The sequence below is a fragment of the Neolamprologus brichardi genome, chromosome 23, assembly GCF_056152115.1.
Source record: "Neolamprologus brichardi isolate AB-2024 chromosome 23, ASM5615211v1, whole genome shotgun sequence".
Lineage (NCBI taxonomy): Eukaryota > Metazoa > Chordata > Actinopteri > Cichliformes > Cichlidae > Neolamprologus > Neolamprologus brichardi.
This window is the reverse complement of record NC_142125.1, coordinates 12,043,674-12,062,308: the sequence shown is the minus strand read 5'-3', so window position 1 is coordinate 12,062,308 and position 18,635 is coordinate 12,043,674. Positions and strand designations below refer to the sequence as shown.

Genomic DNA, 18,635 nt, shown 5'->3' with positions numbered 1-18,635 from the left:
TTACCCCTTTTTGCAGCCCAATAATGAAACCAGCAGGTGTGTCTGCCACACACCCTTCATTAAAGAATCTTCAAATGATTTAGCGCTACAGTTGACCTTTTGTGTGCTCCGCCTCTCCTCCCCTCTGCGCCCCCAAACAGGCCAATCGATCCACATAAAAGGCCGAAATATTACTCTGATCTGACAGTGTAGAAAGGTTGTGTGTCAGTCACGATAAGAGGCTCCCTGAAATTGATGCAAGATTGTCAATAGCAGTGGTGACTGGTAAAGCGCCTGGACTGGGGTTATAGTTTTCAAACTTCTAAAGGCGGTAATGTTTTGGATCTGAGTCAAATATCGAAGAAGCTGTGTTGGACAACAGGTGCATAGTTACAAATGGCATCTGCATTAACAGGTTATTATTGCATAATTAATTTGACTTTATTATGCTCTTTTCTGTGTGTTTTCCCTTACTGAGGTATCGCTCTAATAAAGATATCTACAGACAGCAAAAAACGGTCAAAGACAGGCATTGGACCTTTTCGACTGTAGCATATGGATTTTATGTTCTTCCTTTCCCTTTCTCCCCACATTTCTCAATATTCCCACAAGCCCTCTCCTCCAGGCTAACTCACTGGTTGAATTACAGGCTTGCAGTACTATATGTCAATGGTCAGTTGGTTGGTCGGCTGTGTGACTAAAAGACTGACTGTATAGCTAGTTGAGTGACTGACTGACTGGCAGGCTAGTTGGCTAACAGACGAATTGAGCACTTACTGGCTCTGGCTAATGACAAATTAGCTTGTGCAGTGCTAATGCCATTCTATCAGATGGGAATAAGACGCCTTGCATTCATTCTGACTCGTACGATTCTATAACGAATACAGAAACAAGAGATAGAAAAACACAATACAAAAATTCTTAATGCTTCTCAATCTCTTAAGCAAAACCTCATATATTAACACTAAGCTGAGACACTTCAAGGTTGACAGTGACACAATTGCAAGTTTAGCGTTTGTTGTTGTCGAGCATTTTACTACCTGTACGATTAACCTTGCTATGAGGTTTAACTTTGGGGGTGTGCAGCAGAATACAGTCAAGATACTCTAGTATATATTGAATATTTTACCTCGCTTTCACAGTTAAAGAAGCTATTTAAGGTCGCTCTTTGGTAATGAGAACTACGAGTTTTTCCTCTGGTTAAGGAGATTAAGTTGGAACTTTGCAGTCAGCCCTTTGCCATCTAGAACTAAAGTGTCCCTTCTTGAGAAACAAAGTTTATTGGCCTGTCTTATTATACAAGGGCCTTGTGCCATTTGCTTTCATACGCTTGCATGTATGTCCCGCTCGCTGCAAAGCTTTTTTTCATGGTCTCTACACTGAGACTGCCCTCCCACTGTTTCTCCTAAGGACACGTAAATTTTATGGCTTGTCGGCTAAGCGTCCATTGCCACATTTGTTTATCTCAGAGGTTTTCCCATTTAGGCCTGTCAGGATATCAGCGAGCAGAATCTCCATTGCTATAAAGAGAAGAGGATGAAGTGTGAAGTGAAAGTCTCATTAAATTTTTAAGCTGCCAAGTGTGAGCAGAATCCCCCTGCCGGGTGTCTCCCAGCTGCCTAGAGAGCCACTGAAGAAGCGGGAGTTAAACAGGAAGGATAAAAAGCTACTACAGAGACTTAGAACCAAAAGGAAAGTCTGCCTCTTTATGGCTTCTTCTCGTTGCCAAGGATGGTTGTGTTGGTGTCTGCTCAAGCTGCACAAGCTGCAAACCCTCATGTGAATAAAGGAGATAAAGCCTCATACCTAGTGATATATATATTTCATATTCTTTTAACTTTAATGCCTGCTTGCATTTGATAACTTAGAAGGAAGATTGGTTCTCTGTCCAGTACTGGGAGATACAGTCGGTGTCTTGTCTCACAGTGAAGACCTTTATGGCGTTCCTGTCTTTTGGGGTCAGTCATGCTGTAACTGTGTTCGCACACCTATTAAGAAATACTTTAAAAAATTTTACAACACTCCAAATCAACATAATACAGTCAGAATGTTTTTCACATTTATTTTAAGAAGCTCTGCCATGGTCCAGCAACCTGTCCACAACAGGATGTCAGGAGTTTGAAGGTAACAGCTTCTGTTTATGTTGTTGTTGTTTTTTCAAATTTAACTGCAAACTGTGAGCTGAAAAAAACAAACAGATGGTGATAGTTCCACTCTCTCTGAGTCACTCTTTTACTTTCACTCTCATCATGTTTGGTCAGCAGGAAGCTCGAAGGATGTTGGTTTGGTGTAAGTTCTAATTATACTTGCAGTAACATAACTTGTTGTTGTGAAAGCAGCAACATGTATGTTAAATGTGATTGCATTTCAGCTGCCTCCTGTCAGCTCCGCACCCTCGTGAGGAGGAAAGGAGAAACTGCTGTGACTGTAAATGACAGCAGATTTCAGCAGACTAATGACTCTCGCGCTCATCTGAAATAAGACAGGTGCACATAAGTTAGATTTTTCATACCAACAATTCAGAAAATTTATATTCTTTGATGCATTTAATTATTTAATCCAAGTTAAGAATCTGCTGATGTTTCCTTATATGTAAAGTATAATTTAAAATTTCTTTCTCACAGTGAGGAAAACACACTAAACTTAAACACTGGTATCACATTGGTACTTGGTATTAACATATTTTCACAGCCAAGGCATCTCAGGATCAGAACATCCTAAGCCTCCTGTCCAGAGTTTCCAAACGCCGTGACAGGCTTCAGCTTGCTACAAACCATAATTCAGTGTGATGGAAAGATGGATATAAAAGAAAAGTGTATTAATGACACAAAACACTTTATTAATAGGAGTAAGTCAGAGTCTACGGAGAGCTTTAAATCTCTTTAATGCGAGTGCCAAAATCTGTCAAATTGCTAATTTTGTTACTCAGTTACTCGCAGCAGGTCATTCAGTCATTCATTCAACTTTTCAATCATTTCAAGACAAAGGACCTCAACTTAGAGAAACTAAAGATCTGAAAAATTTTAATTAGTAACATTGACTTGCTAATTTAATATATGCAATCTTTTAACAAAACTCAAAGAATATTTCAAAATATGCATACTGACTTTATGTAATTTGATTACATGTAAATTTTCTGTATAATCTTTCCTTTGTTTAGTTTTTATACAAGTACAGTGGCAGTCTGTTACAGGGCCTCACCATTGGCACCAGTCACACTCATATTCACACCTATGGCTGATTTACAATAACCAGTTAACACAATTTACACAATTTACGGCACTTTTAATAATATAGCGCCAAGTCATAATAACAGGTGCCTCATGGCACTTATGTTGTTATGTAGATGCCCTACAATAATAAAAAGAGACTAAAGGAAACCCAAACCATCTCCTGTGAGCGGTCGGGGGTGAAAGGAGGAAGACAGGACAGAGACACACTGTGAAAGAGAAGTGTAAAAACACAGAGTAAAAAAGGTGAATGAAGAAGAAACACTGGGAATCCCTCAGCAGCCTACACCTATGCAGCATAACTAAAGGAAGATTCAGGGTCACCTGATCCAGTCCTAACTATATTCTTTAGCAAAAAGGAAAGTTTTAAGCCTAATCTTAAAAGTAGAGATAGTGTCTGTCTCCTGAATCCAGGAGAAGGGTCTAAAAGTTGAAGGCTCTGCCTCCCATTCTACTTTTAAATACTCTATGCAAGCCTGCAGTCTGAGAGCGAAGTGCTCCATTGGGGTGATATGGTGCTATGAGATCTTTAAGATAAGATGGGGCCTGATTATTCAGGACCTTGTATGTGAGGAGCAGGATTTTAAATTTGATTCTGGATTTAACAGGGAGCCAGTGAAGGGAAGCCAATATAGGAGAAATATGCTCTCTCTTTCTAGTCTGTGTTTGTCTACCTTTGCTGCAGCTCAGTTAACCTAACATGGAGATCTTTGGACTGTAGGAGGAACCTGCAGAGAACACGAATGTCCAGGATCTCCGTGGTTTGTTCTAAATACACGGTGAAAGGCATTTCCTTCAGTCATGTTCAGAATTATACTAAAGCTGTATAAAGTACTCTTATATGATATAACTATTAATTTTTGGCATTTGCACGGTGCTACTCTATGGTTGTTTTTCCAGTGAGGCCAACCATTACACTACCCTAGCTAGCCATAGAAGGATAAATGGATTCCTATTCAAGCTTAGCTCTTAAAATAATGGATGACTGGGAACTTGTTTGGTTATTAGAATGTAAATTGAGTTGCTAGAAACAATACTGATTGAAATTAAAGACCTAACTTAAATAAAAGCAGAATGTTGTTTAGGGAGCAGCAACACAAAGATTAATCAACCCTGTGAAAGACTGACATTAACACTCCACATTTCATTGAGTACACAACAAGATTATTACTTATGCCAGTATTTATATGTATACCGCTGCATCGGCTGCCTCTTTCATTTCATTAAAAGACGTGCCTTATTGAGTATTAAATCCTGGCACTCGTAGCACTTGCATATGTACTCTGCTCTCTGTCTGAAGTAACTGACAAGATTCAGGAGATGGGGAATCACATTTAGATGAATTTTAAACGTCTTTTTTTTCTTCTCTTGCACTCTCAATCATCTAGCTCTCTCTTCTAAGCAAGCGTTACCTCATTTGCTTTCTTTTGTTGTGTGCTTATCCTTCCATCATCCTGCTCTGCTGCTTATATCTCAGTTCCTGTGTCAGCTGAAACTGCCTCGAACTCAGCTGATGCGCATACGGAGTGGAAAAAAAAAAAAATCAGCACGGCTCTGCGGACCTGACCCACACCCCCGTCATCTCTGTGTAATTTTGTCCTGAGACTTTCTTCCTACATCACCCTGCTGAATTCCAGCAATTTGCTCTACAGCGCTAGAATTTAAATGTTTAATTGAGGCACTCGTGGCCTGAACTTTGGTGGTGCGTGCACACCAGCGATAGCAGCTGGCGATCAAGGGATGGTGGCAGAGTATACGGGAGAAGAGATATTTATGCTTGAATTATGATGGGTTAGAGTGTGATCGGCCGCTGATGCCGGATGGGTAGTTCCAACAATGCAAGTGTATGTGCACTCACAATGGACTTCTAAGCATGCAACGGCCAGCACTCTTCGTGCAGTCTCTTGATGCAGATTTCGTTTTTCATTTCCAACTCACACACAGATTAATACATACAAAATGCCCACTCCTTCTCTACATGAATAACACAAATGTATTCAGCTCAAGTCCTCCGAGCTGGAAAATAAGATCAGTCAGGGAGCCTTTGACCCCAGTCCGTGGCTGGACGTGGATGTGGCAGTGAGCGGTATAGAACGAGTGTGCATGCATGTGCTCATGCAAATGTTTTACCCACAAAGTGCTTCTATTTGTAGATATTTATGCATGCGCACACATGCATTCGTGTACGTCTGTGTGCACACGCATAAAATCTAAGAAGCAAGTGTTCATGCTCTGGGGCGCTGGCGTTCATTTGCTGTAGTGTTAATATTCTGTGCGGTACACCTCAGCCACTGCTGCTATAGGTCTTTATTATTGTCATCTTTTTGACTGAAATATGAAGGAATGAGGGAATTGCTTCTTTGATTTGCCTGATAATAAATTCTCTGTCTCTTTGGCTGTCAGTGGCATTTTTTTCTTTGTTTGATTTCTTCACTTTTAATCCACCTCAACATTTGGTAAATAAATGCTTTTTTCATTCAGTTAACATGCTTGTACATGACTTCTTTTTGCAGTCGTGGCTTGACTGCAATCGAATCGATCTTAAATTAACACACAGGATGTGCGGCCCATGTTTTTTCCAGGATCTTTGCTACACTGACGAACACGCTGCTCTGAATAGAACTGTCCTGCTGAGGCATAATAGACCATCGGAGGTCCACTAATCTCAGCAAGGCAGGCGCACTGTGCCTGCTCCTCCAGCAGCCACAGGATATGAGATGCTGATCAGATTTCTATAATCAATTTACCAGAGCAGGAGGTATAAATCCTGTCCATTCACTCATTCTCTCTCTGCCCCCTCGCTCTCTGTCTCATTCTCCCTCTCTCTCCAAGTCTCCCCCCCTCATCCTTTCAGCACCCTGCTTATAGTTGGATGAATAATTCAGCAGCCAATGTGGTGAAAGGTGGAGTAAACAAGTCTATTGCCTAATATCCCGAGAGGCTGCCAAAGAGAGACGAGCGAGGGCAGAGAGGTAGCAGAGATAGGGGAATGGAGCAACACAGAAGGAGGGTATCTATGGAAAATGGACATCCAGAGTCTTTCCTCATGACCTGCAGTCATTTGCACTTAGATTGACTCAGAGGTTGCGCCAAAATGGCACAGCTGGCTTCAAGTGGTTCTCTCTGCTCCTCTCTCTCGAGCCACACATTGGCAACCATTAATAATGAAATCATACAGTGAAACACAACACCTGTGAGATAGGGTGGGAGGGAGTTCACTGTCCCAGCCTTTCTGAGACGAGAGCTGCCGAAACAAAAACGAGGATGAAAGCAAAGTGTACTTCAGGCTACTGTATAAAACAAGTCATGACTCTCTGTCCGCTCGCCGAATGTCATGGAGAATAACTCTATTCAGGTTTGAAGTGCAGAGTAAGTAGCTTTTATTTTGACACAATCAGGTATACAGGGACCCTGCTTAAACACGAGACACATACAAATGAGCAGTACAGCTTTTTGTGCTCGCGGTAAAGCTAGTGCGGAGAGAATTCAGAGGACACAGTGTGCTTACATAAGGAGCTAATGTAATCTCACACTGGGGTTCTATCCACTGATTATGCAAACAGAACTACTGATTGATGACTCATCCAAAATTCAATTATCACTCTAAACAGTTTTATCTGGAAATCAGATTAGGATTTTTTTTTCAAGCACCGTGTTAATTACAAAGACAGCAGAATATTTGTTTTTGGATCTTTTTTTAAAAATCTGCCATATTTATAAAGACGGATTCAGTTGATTCAAACGTCGAAGCTGAGAATTTACAGCTCCAAAGCAAGACGCGTGGACTGCAGCTATTGAAGTGTTGTGGATGTTACAGATGCTTTGTGGCCTGAGTGGGTTTCTGTGCTTTTATATGAGGGAGACAGCTGTACTCACTGGCATAGTCTGGCTGCCGTGGAGCGCGCTGATTGCAGACTGAGCCTCGGTGTGTGTGGAGAACTTAACGAAGGCGCAACCTGGAAGAAAGAGCAGATGCACACCGCACACAGGTAAACACACACAGACATACAAAGAAGTACATTTACACATGTATATATTAATATAGAGAGAAATATATTGTATATCCTGTACAGTGTTCACTCAAGTGAGCCTTTAACAGTGTACATCATATTAATAAATTAATAATAATAGTCGAATTATATTTGACACCACAGAAATCGCTGTGCAGTGAGAGCCTCTCATTGCACAGCAGGCTGCCCAACTCCAGGCATTAGGCAGGCAGACAAGCAGGCAGAAGCTGCAGGCAAGAGATTGCACTGATGAAGCAGAAAAGCATGCTATTTAGCACCACATGCCTGTCTGTGCATATTAAACACGAGCTAAACTGGCTAAACGTAACTAGCAAACCATCTAGGCTCTCAGAACAATTAATTGTTTCTACGACAAGATGTTCTGATCACTTCTTCTGATTTGAACAAGGCCCGAAACAATCAAACCTCTTTGCTGCACTGTCCTTAAAGAACTATGATTTTCTCTCTTTAGGGTCTGGCTATGATACATTTTTCTTTCAAAATCAACCAAGAAAGTACCCTTAGTAGAAATGATTGAAGGGGCAGAAACTAAAAGATGCATCACCATCTAATTCAAGACAAAAGAAAAAATGCATTCTCTGTGAAACTTGCAGTAACTGTCCAACCGACTGCTCTTGTAGGTCTCTGAGCTCAGTTTATTAAAACGTGAGAAAGCTAGAGCGAATAAAGATGCCCAGCGACTGACACAGAAACACATGCGGACTAAATCTGGGTCTGTTGTCTGAGCTAGCAGGACTATCCACTGAGCCACCGTGTCCTTTTATAATTACACCCCATCTCACCTAATTTAATTTTTTCATGTTAAGTTTCCTTTTTTAAAATTATTTAATCTGTCATACTGTCAGTCTCCTTATCATCTTCTCTGCTTGACCCAGTCACCCTGCCATTCTTCCTCTGTTAATGGGCTTACGCCTATGGACACCAGCCTATCACGCTGCCCATTCAGCTGTCAAAGCACTGCCCCCTATTGAGATAGGAATAGAACAGGGCTAGAGCTCGCGATGACCTGGACAAGGATTTTGCCACAGTAGTACAAACCATACATCAGTGTAATTATGCATTTAACACTTCCTGCACCTTTTTAAATAAACTAAAAAAAAACTGAACGTGTGAAGCGGTAAGGAAGCATAAAATATTCTCTACATGTCATTTTGTATCACAGGACTTTAAGATGCAACATGGTGATGAATTTTTTTTTCACTTGTTTAGGCCAGGCAGATATGATATAATTATACTACTAGTACTGCTACTGCTACTACTACTACTAATTATTACTATAAAAATACTTTCAAATGATACTCTCAGCCATTACCAGAAAAAAAGAATTGTGATGATGTAATGGGGGATAATGACTTGAGTGTTGACAGTTAACTTAGATGGAGCATAAATACTGCACAGCCACAAAGAAGAATGCAACTCGTTCCCATCCCCACAGTGGGGACACTTGAATCGTTTTGACATCCGTCTTTCTTTTCTCCTCCTCCAGCGTACTGCAGAGTCAGAATGTTCTTCAAACCCTTTGAGATATAATTCCATAACGATTTCCATAAGCGCCGGCTGGGGAATAGGCTTTAGAGACATGAAAAACCACTGGTCTCTTTGCTCTTTGTTGCATGGCTATCTCAGAAAGGGCTTCGGGATATCAACACTTCAGTACCTGCGTAAAGTCCAGCGGTACATTCAAAACAATAGACAGCAGCAGGATAATGACTGGGATTTTGTTATGCAGGAAATTCAGGTAAATACTGAAAAAGCGTTTGCAAAGTCAACAGGGTAATTTTAAAATCATTGCTGAATTTGGTGGGATCACAGCAAGATATCACATGTGGTGAGAGAGCTGGGTTTTCCAGGACTAGTAGCAAGACTAAAAGCAAAAACATTATCCTAATTAGAGTAACGATAAATTTAGATATGGCATCTTTTAGAAACTATTAGACTTTGACAATCCCGTGTCCCAAACAACATAACGTTAAATTTTTGACATCAATTAACCAGTCGGGCTACTTGACCTATATCTGATGGATGTGCCGCACAGATTTGAGACACCGCAGCTGACACACACACTCGGATGCACTGTCACTCCTTTGTCAGTGACCTAAATAATGCTGTCAGCTGTATCACGGCTCTTACCTTTGCTGTTTCCGTCAGGACCTCTTAGGACCGTGCACTCTTCGATGACTCCGTAAGGCTCGAAGAGGCGGTAGACATCCTCCTCGGTCTGTTGTTTGTTCAGCATCCCAACAAACAACTTCCTGTCTTCTGGAACAAAAACAAGAGTCAAAAGATTACATTACAACTTTGACCTCAATTATGAAACCAATTTAAGAGCATACAATAGTGAAATGTACAGTAGAGTCACCGTTGGTGGAACACAGACAGCAATTTAAAAGGGAAGTCTCATTTTCCGCAGGAACAAAGACACTTTCGCAGAGCCTCGGTACAGTAAAGTAACTGTCTAGTTTATTTAGTGCAGGTTGGCCTCGAGTCACATTGTATTATCTCTTTTCCCAGACTGATCATTTTAAATCTCCACTATAAGTGGGTTTAGTCCCATGTGGGCACATATACTATAGCAGCAGGGGGTAAGTGAGTGGTCAGGGGCTGGAAAGAAGAAAGGAGGGAAATGGTAGACTAATGAAGAGGTTTCTCACATGCTCACACACGCAGCCACAGAGACCCAAGACAATGAGAGAGTCTTTGGTCCTTTTAAAAGCAGGAAGGGGCTCCAGGCAGCTCTAACCTCCTACACACCACACTGTACTGGCTGAAAGCTCCAGTTCTCTCCCTCTTTCTCTTTCTTTTACTCACTCTTTCTCCTTCCCCTTTATTCATCTATCTCTTTCCTGCGTTCTTATTCTCTCGCTGATTCTACATTTTTCCCCTCATTCTTTTTCAACTGCCCGCCTCCCTCCCTTCCTCCCTTTATCTCTCTCTTACTCTACTAATTGCTGCTGATCCAGTGTTTTTTGTGCAGCCAGAGAAATATTTCAGTGTGCTCTTCAGTGAACAATGGCGTGTCTCTCCAGTGAGCAACGAAGGCTGGGAGACACGCCATGAATAACGCTGACTTTTCAACAGATAGCCCGTACGCCACCGAGTCCTGTTAAATGCTTTGGGATCTGATCTTTACCTTGACCTGACACGCTGTGTTTACTGATGTACTCTGGCCTTCCATGATTAATGCCACAGTGCAGCATGTCTCAGTTGGCAGCAGAAGCTCTAAAATCTTCCTTTTATACAGATTGTTTCTCCAACACTGACCTGTGCCATGACAGGAGACTGAGTGAGAGGCAGGACTAGCAGCTCGAGAGCAGCAAAAAAAATCGCCGCCAGGGGTATTGCCCGGTGTCGGGGTGACCTGCGACGGCTATCGATTGTGTCGTGCCGTTGCTGCTCTCTGACCCTGAGCCGAGCCGATACCCACATTCCTGCAGCGAGCACGGCAGAGAGTGTGTGTGGACGTGGCGCCCAGCTTCGGTTTCAGCGCTCAGCAACCCCAATGATGCACCTTTAAAATAATCACCCGTGTCAGAGCGTTGTCTAGGGAGGGGCATCCCTGGTGCTGGCTCCTTATTGCAAGTGGCAGGATCAGAGGCTATGTATCAAAATGGAAGTGATGCAATGTGACATCTGTCAGGGTGGATTGGAGAGCATTTATCTGCAAAAAAAGAAAAGCCCTGAACTGGAAAATGAAAGGCCAAGATGGTCCTTCCTTTTGCTGGAGGGAGAATATAAATTCTGAGGTTGGATCAGCGAGATGAGTCAAGAGTGGGGGATGGGGCTGGACTGCACATATTTCCCTGAATGCCGTCAGACCAAATCTTACATACGGTCCTGTGACAGAGAGGAGGCCATCTGAGCTCCTACTGTACCTACTTTGGCTGTAGGTAGTAGCTTATGTGGGTCTGAAAAGTACCAGTGCAGAACCTTTTAACAGTTCTGTGCCTTTCATTCTTTACTGTATCACAATATCAGTTCACAGTGAATTACACAAAAGGCTCACAGTGTTATTGTCTTTTAAAGTTGTGTTTATTCTAATTTATTTTTGCATTATGTGTGACAGAGGTATGGAGACATGTGCAGATGGCGACTGCAGAGTATCTGCTTCTTTTGTATTTAGCAGAAGTTCCTAATCTGCAGCTGCGAGGGAGAAAGAGATGGAGTACATGTTGTGGAACATAAATGTGCTTTGAAAACAAGCTAACAATGCATGAAAACAGATCATCTAGTAGATCTGTTCCACTGTCTAGGATTCTGCTCTGGCTGCTCTCAACTAAAACGCTCCCTTGGGAATTCAGGTCTTGTGTTCATTGCCAATAGAAACATTATCTCATTTATCTACAACGCTGCAGCACAGGCGGTGTGCAAACAGACACAAACAGAGTGAAAACACCTACAGTCATTTACAGATATCTGACAGGGGAGGAGAAAAAAAACGAACAAATGAGGGACAAAGGGAGGGAGAAAAAAATTAGACGCAGAAACAAGGATACCCTTGCGTCCCCTGATACAACGGATTAGAGATAACAGCTCTCCCCCCATGACCACACGCACAGTATACACATGAGTGCATGCCCCACTGTTAACTATCTTGTAACTACAGAGTATTGACATTTTCTCGGTAATCACCTTAACCCGCCTGAGTGCTGCCGACTGCTATTGCTGCTAACTTCCATCCGCTAACTGCGCTACAAAACTCTCACAGCACCCAAGGCTGCTGCTAATTGCAAAGCCGCTGCTAGCTGCAAGTGTAGTTAATACTTATCTCTTGTTTAATCACTGCTGTGTTACAAGCTGCAGCACATATTACAAATAATCTGCATTTTCACTGCAGTGCAAAGCTATATACATATGTCTGTTTGTGTGAATGATACTGATTTAAACAGAGGGGGGGGAAGGTTGTCTTTTCCTTTGGTTTCGTCAATACCTTGTTTCATTACACCGATTCTGAATCTGGATCTTTTAAAGAATCTGGACACATGGATATAAATTGGCAGAGCCTCTGTTACTTCTTTCCTTTACTGTTTGTTTTTTTGTATGCTCTTCTTTCATAAATCCCGAACTAATACGATGAAATACTCAATTTTTCCCTTTCTCCATTTCTTCTGGAGAGTATCTTTCTTTCATATTTAGTGTAAAAAAAAAGCTTGTGACAGAAACAGCGATCTACCAATTCATGGCTAAAGATGAGATTCAGAAGAGTGCCATGCTTATGCATGCTTTCATAAGTCTAATAAGAGGAATGTGTATTTATGCTTCTGCCTTTGTGCATACATAAAATAGTAGCCGTTTTTGCGCAGACCTTTATGCATCTGGTCCAGTACTTCCTGGACCATGTTCAGTTGATTTCAGTTGTCACAGTAATTCAGGAGCACCTCTGTGTATCCTTTATCTGAAAGAAACTAAATTCAATTTGTGATTCAGTGACAGCTTTTAATAGCTTTCTCAGGTAATGCTACTTGTAAGTGGACTGTATCTGACTGAGTACTGTTTTAACTGAATATTAGGTCACATACGACCGTAAAACAATGCAAAAGGCTAAAACTGCTAGCAACTAGCATTCCTCTTTCACTACCTTTAAAAACACATGCCTTAGCAATAGCTGTTCGAGGCTAGCAAATTGCTCCAACTGTGCAGTTTAACACAGAAAAACTGAGTAAAATAGTTGTATTGTGGTCTCCTTACATCATAATGCAACCTAGTCAAGTTGAATATCATATTAAATTAGAGAGACTCTGCGGGTCCTGTAGTTATTAAGAAGAAATATCATCACCTAAAGAATTCGGGGGTCCAATAACAACCAGCAAGTTCACTGTGAAAACTGTACTGCATGCTGGCATTAAGATGCATTTACAGCTCACTGTAGCAGAGTACTGTATTCAACTTCAGTGACACACCACTGATGTCCTGATATTCACCTCCCCATCATGTTTAATTTACTCTGAGTTACTAAACAGATGCTTGTTTGGAATAAATGCATTGGAAATTAAACTCCAGAATAATGAATTGGCAGTGTGCTGTCTCGTTATAAATATTGATTTCCTATAAGATTTATAGGTCTATTTGAAGCTGCTCTAATCAATATAAACTTTTCAGACTAAGCATGTTGGCCCTGCATGAACTCTTAGAGTTAACAGCACTAAAGCAAATTAAATCAGTAATATTTCATATCTCAATTTTTCATGCTGTTGCCTAACCATTAAAACTACGTGCATGACAAACAATAGCGCAGTAATCCCTTTCTCATGCATGTGTTCTCAAGTTCAAAAGCACAATACTTTCTTCTCTTTGTTTCCACTGGAAGTTTTTTTAAAAAAAAATCTCCTCCTCACAATAAACAAAAATACACCACATCTCCAGCACAGTCTAATATACTGTAGACTTATTGCGCTGCGTTTGATGATTACGCTACATTACTATGCAAGAATTTGACAGTGGATTGAGACTTTGTGAATAGCAATGGGGCAGAATGGGAGTTTTTGGAGCAACAAGATGAAAAGAAAAAAAGAGAGAAGCCGGGGAAGAAGAGATGCAGAGAGAGGGAGAGAGTAAATGTGTGGGAGAGTGAGAGTGATGAGCCCATACTGTAAGTTGCTGTGCATACAGTCCTGTAGTCCTTGATAAGCCAGGATGGATGAAAGAGGTAAACCATTGGAGTGGGTAAATCATTGTCAGCGGCGGGTAGGATGAAGGAAGCAAAGGGACGTGAGACAGGAAGGGAATGGGATGGAAATGGGAGTGAAGGGAGGAGGGAAAGCATACCAACAGCTTTAGGCGCTCCCTTGTTTTCAAATTTCCCTTTTCTAACTGTCTCTTTCTCAATTATTTGCAGCGGAAAGGCAGTAGTTATGGAGGGAGTGAGAGATATTGTGACAGAGGGAGAGCGTGCGCTATAGAGAAAAAGTACTTGTCGTAAGGATGGGGAGGTTGCTATGACAACTACTTATACAGCGGGCTGTCAGTCATGTTTCATTGGAGTTTGGAGAGGAGGAGATGAATGAAAGGAGCAGAGGAGTTGGGGAAGGAGGGGTTGGAAAAGGGTCATTTCTCCATCTGTCTGCTGAGCCCGAGTGTAAATTTGACTGTCAGGCTTGCAGATAAGGACAAATTATGAACAATATTAGCAGGCTGATAAAAGGGAACAATAATGAATGGATAAATATATTAAAACCAAATGAGATAGCATCCAGGCAGAAACAGGGGCCCTGAGAAGCCATCCAGGTTTTCTCATTTGAAGGGGAAGATAAGAGCCAGGGAGAGGCTATGAAGGGGAAGGATCTACCATATTAGAGTTAGCTACTGTAGCATACTTCCTTGTCAGAAGAAAGAAAGAACCAAAATCACCCTGTAGCAGGAATACCAAACACTCTCCCTCCTTCACAAGCCTATTATACTTCTCCAGTGAGCAGGATGCCACACAATAACAGTGTCAGCATGTGTTCAAGCATAAAAAACACAGACTGAATGGAATGAAATTAATTAACCCTAAGAGATCACAGTTCTTAGCCAGTGGAATTGAATCCAATTTATTACATATAGGGCTCTAACTAGGGTTGTGTTTGCATTAATGAGATGCGTGCATGGATGTGTGCAAGTACAGCACGTGTGCACTCTTGTGTATAGGTGTGCTGAGGGCATCCCTCCTACCCTGGGTATAGCAAGGACCACTGATAAGAATGGAGACCAATAAGGCAGCGAGCCTGAGGTTTGGCTCGGCCTCGAGGTGAGAAAACCCTGCCAAATTAACGTCTGAATAATGAGTCTTTTATGTGCTGCATTAATGCCACAGAGAGGATGGACACATTTTGTCATAATGTTGGAGCCACATCACACACAACCCAGTTAGCAGGTTCCACCAGCACACCTTTAACTAAGGAAGAAATATGGGTTGATGGAATAGTTTGTTTACCAATTTCTAAACTAAATTAGCACTCCTGTGTGTGTGCAGCTGTCTTTTGAAGTTTGCATGCTAACCCACTGAGTTGACAGCACAAACCGTAAGGCCTACCATGCGCCCGCCCTAATGAGGTAGCTTATTAGCGCTTTTTCCCTTACAACTTCAGATGTTGCTTGGAAACAGCACAGCAAAGAAAACAATAGTGTAGATCCAACCAAAAAGCCATCAAACCTGGAGCTCGCTGATGTGCAAATTCAACACATTGTTGAACCTCATATGACTGCATGAAGAATGAAAACTAGATTTACTGACTGAATTTAATTGTTTATGAATGCTAAACACGCTGTATTTTATTTTGATGCTCTACAGTCTACAGCACCGTCAACCATACATTAGGTCTACAATTCATTTTTGACACGTTAGCTTTAACAGGCGCTACAGACCTGCTTCTCTAACTCTTGCAGCGCCTGTGGTGACAATGGCTTGACTTCATGTCACAGTGTCATCATGTTGGTGTCGAGGCTTGTCATCGGCAGCCGCAGCCCGTAAAACCCATCAGTAAAAATGCCATACAGCGGTGCACACAAGGCCTTGATAGTAATTCTTCAGAAACAGTGCATCCCTCAGTAAGCACTCCTCTGGGACAGATTCCGCTTCACCGCTTTAAGATACATATAGGTATACGCTGCGAACATGCGGGAAGCAACACACAAAGTATGCAATTATCTAAACACACAGACACTCGCACGCACAGAACAGCAACTACATCAACAGGCACACTAAAAGAAACATTTACTATGCATGGTCCATGTATCGTATACACCGAGAGCCAAAAACACTGTACAAACAAACACGATCGCAATAAGTAGGAGGCTGCGGTTGGTAAGCGTTGCATCACAAGCCCTATAGCGTTTTAATCGGGCCAAAGAGCTTAAGATCAAACGGTAATGTGCTACCAAACAGCAGCCTCATAAGAAAAGAGAGCTTCTATATGCCACAAACATGTCCCCCACACACCAATCGAGTCTTCTCCATTTCTGAGGGGATTTGGAAACTAGTGATCATGAATTCTTTGTGTGCGCTGGCAGAAATAATGATGGATAGTATATATGACACCTAAAAGACTCACCCGTGAATCTACACATGCTCACACATGTTTGTACGCGCATATAAACACATAAAATGCACACACAGCAAAGATTGTACGCATTAATGCGATCTAATGGCTGCTTTGTTCGGTGCTGCTGGCTGGGGGATCCCAGCAGCATCTTGGCCCCCGCTGGAAGCCTCGAACATACAATTACAGGCCCCCGAATTGGTTCTCCCTCCTCTAAACGTTCCATCTAAGACCTCTGAGGTGTGTAAGTGTGAATGTTGGCGCGCACGGTTGTTTTGTGTGCTCTTGCTTTCGGTACAGTTACAGTCAGCTCATCCAGTTGACAGCCTACACTCCCACCTCAGAGGAGAGCAGCTGAAAGGAGAAGAATAGAAGCAGAAATTGCTTAAAATATTTTATCGCCGCCATATACGTCTCAGCAAATTTACACTCAATATGATAACAAATGTGAAATATTACTCACAGCTTTGTGTCGACTTCAGTGCATTAAGGCGCTGGTCATAAATCCTGAAACTGCTGTGCAACTTGCCTACGTAGCTACTGTATATAAACATTTACAATATGGCTCTGCTATTTATATTCTCTCCCTTCATAATGCCATCTGAAGGGCATTTTGGCATCCGTTATATTATGGATTTTTTTCTCCCACATTTTCTTCTATCCCATTTATTGCCATTCTTCTTTCCCGTCCAGATTGTATTTCTATACAGTAGAAGGCCTTTTACCTTTGGCAGTATTCAACACAGCGCTAGCCTGTTTCTTAATTATTTTCTCATCGCTCCACTGACACTGATTCATGAGGGTAACGGTGGACACACCCCCATGGCCAGCCCCCTCGCCCAGCCTCCTCCCCACCACCCCTTCACATAGTTTTTCTCTCTTTCCTACCTCTTCCTTACAGTAGAGTTGTTCTCAGCTTACAGATTCAATCATCTCCCGGACGTTATTTTTCTTTCTCTCTGGTCCCATTTTTGGCCCCTTTTGCCTCAGTATCTCCATGTCTTTTCCTTCTCTCACATTACCCTGTGATTATCTTGGCTGGCTAATGAGTTGCCATGAAGGTAACTCATTAGCCAGCCAAGATAATGCTTATTTTCAATTAATTCACTTTGTCTTATATGGAGAGAAAAAATGGACTTCATAAAGAGGTGACTAAGGACTTCACCATACATTGAATCAAACCAAGCTCCACAATCCCCCCTACGATGTGTCATATCAGTATCCTCTGACTTCTAGACCTCTCACCCCAACCAGTCACGGCAGATGGGTGCCCCTCCCTGAGCCTGGTTCTGCCGGAGGGTTTGTTCCTGTTAAAAGGGAGTTTTTCCTTCCCACTGTCGCCAAAGTGCTTGCTCAATTTTCGCAGTAACGCAAATCCGAACGAATATCTTAGAGAGCAACACAGTAAAGCAAGTAAAAGTGAATAGAAATGATGGGAAAATGGGCACATGAGTTTGCCAGAGAGAGAGAAATGAACCGAAGGAAGCTTAGGAGGAGAGAGCGAGGGGCCATGCCTAACTCCAGCTCAAGAGAGAGTGAGGACGTACCAGAATATGGGCTATCTCTCTGAAGCTTTGTCTGCAAGAGCAACTGAGCTGGCAGATGACTCTGCTGCACATGGACAAAAGAGGCTTACAGGCCACCCTGCATGTCAGCTTTCCCCAGCCAGAAGTGTGAGAGCTGTAGGGGAATATAAGGTGCACTCGTGCACTCACCTGACTAGACCTACAGAGACCTCGGTGAAAGTGGATTCAGATTTGCTCTATGACTATACAGAATGACATCAGCCAGCAACTTTGGTTTCCATAAATTGTAGTCTGGGGCAGAGCGTTTCTTTACTTGAAAAAAACAAACAAACTGCAGTGTTAACAGTTATAAGATGGGGGGGGGAATGATGTATGAGGCGAGGGTGCAAATACATAAGTAAATGCATAAGCTCTAAAGCACGTTACTGGCATATTTTTTATATTTTACTGTTTCCATATTATTAGCTGGAGCAGATTTTTCAGGAGGCAAGATGCTAAACTTGGAGGTGCTTTTTTGGGAACCTTTTCCCTACTTTTTCTCGTGTGTTTTTTGTATGCACAGCCTCTGTACTGCTGATATGACTGCAGGGGGAGGACCTAACACTGTCAGTCACATTGACAGCTAAGCTGCCTTATCTGCTCTCTGCTGGTGCACTTTTAATTGGCTAGAAGGTCAATCTGCACCTTTTAGAGGATGTAATTGCACCAAAAGCATTTCATAATCCAGGACAGCCGTACTGTTTTTTGGGCCTAAGGCGAGCATGTGCACGAGGCTTTCATATTCTTGTGATTTTTTTTTTTTTATCCCTACTTGTAAGAATAATCATTTCGGGGAGCTCTGCACCACTGTACTAA

At 42.1% G+C, this 18,635-nt stretch overlaps 1 protein-coding gene across 6 annotated transcripts in view; it reads right to left on the bottom strand.

Moving 5' to 3' along the window:
- The window catches only part of celf5a (cugbp, Elav-like family member 5a), a 194,153-nt gene that overhangs the window by 34,419 nt on the left and 141,099 nt on the right, over positions 1–18,635 (bottom strand). For 5 of the 6 annotated variants that reach the window (XM_006790373.3, XM_006790375.3, XM_006790374.3 and 2 more), the window contains exons 4-5: positions 9,371–9,499; positions 7,086–7,165 (exon numbers count right to left, since the gene is read on the bottom strand). In XM_006790373.3, the coding sequence (XP_006790436.1) occupies positions 7,086–7,165; positions 9,371–9,499 (209 nt within the window). The remainder of the gene's footprint in view (positions 1–7,085; positions 7,166–9,370; positions 9,500–18,635) is intronic. The other variant, XM_035907524.2, reaches the window with a different exon arrangement.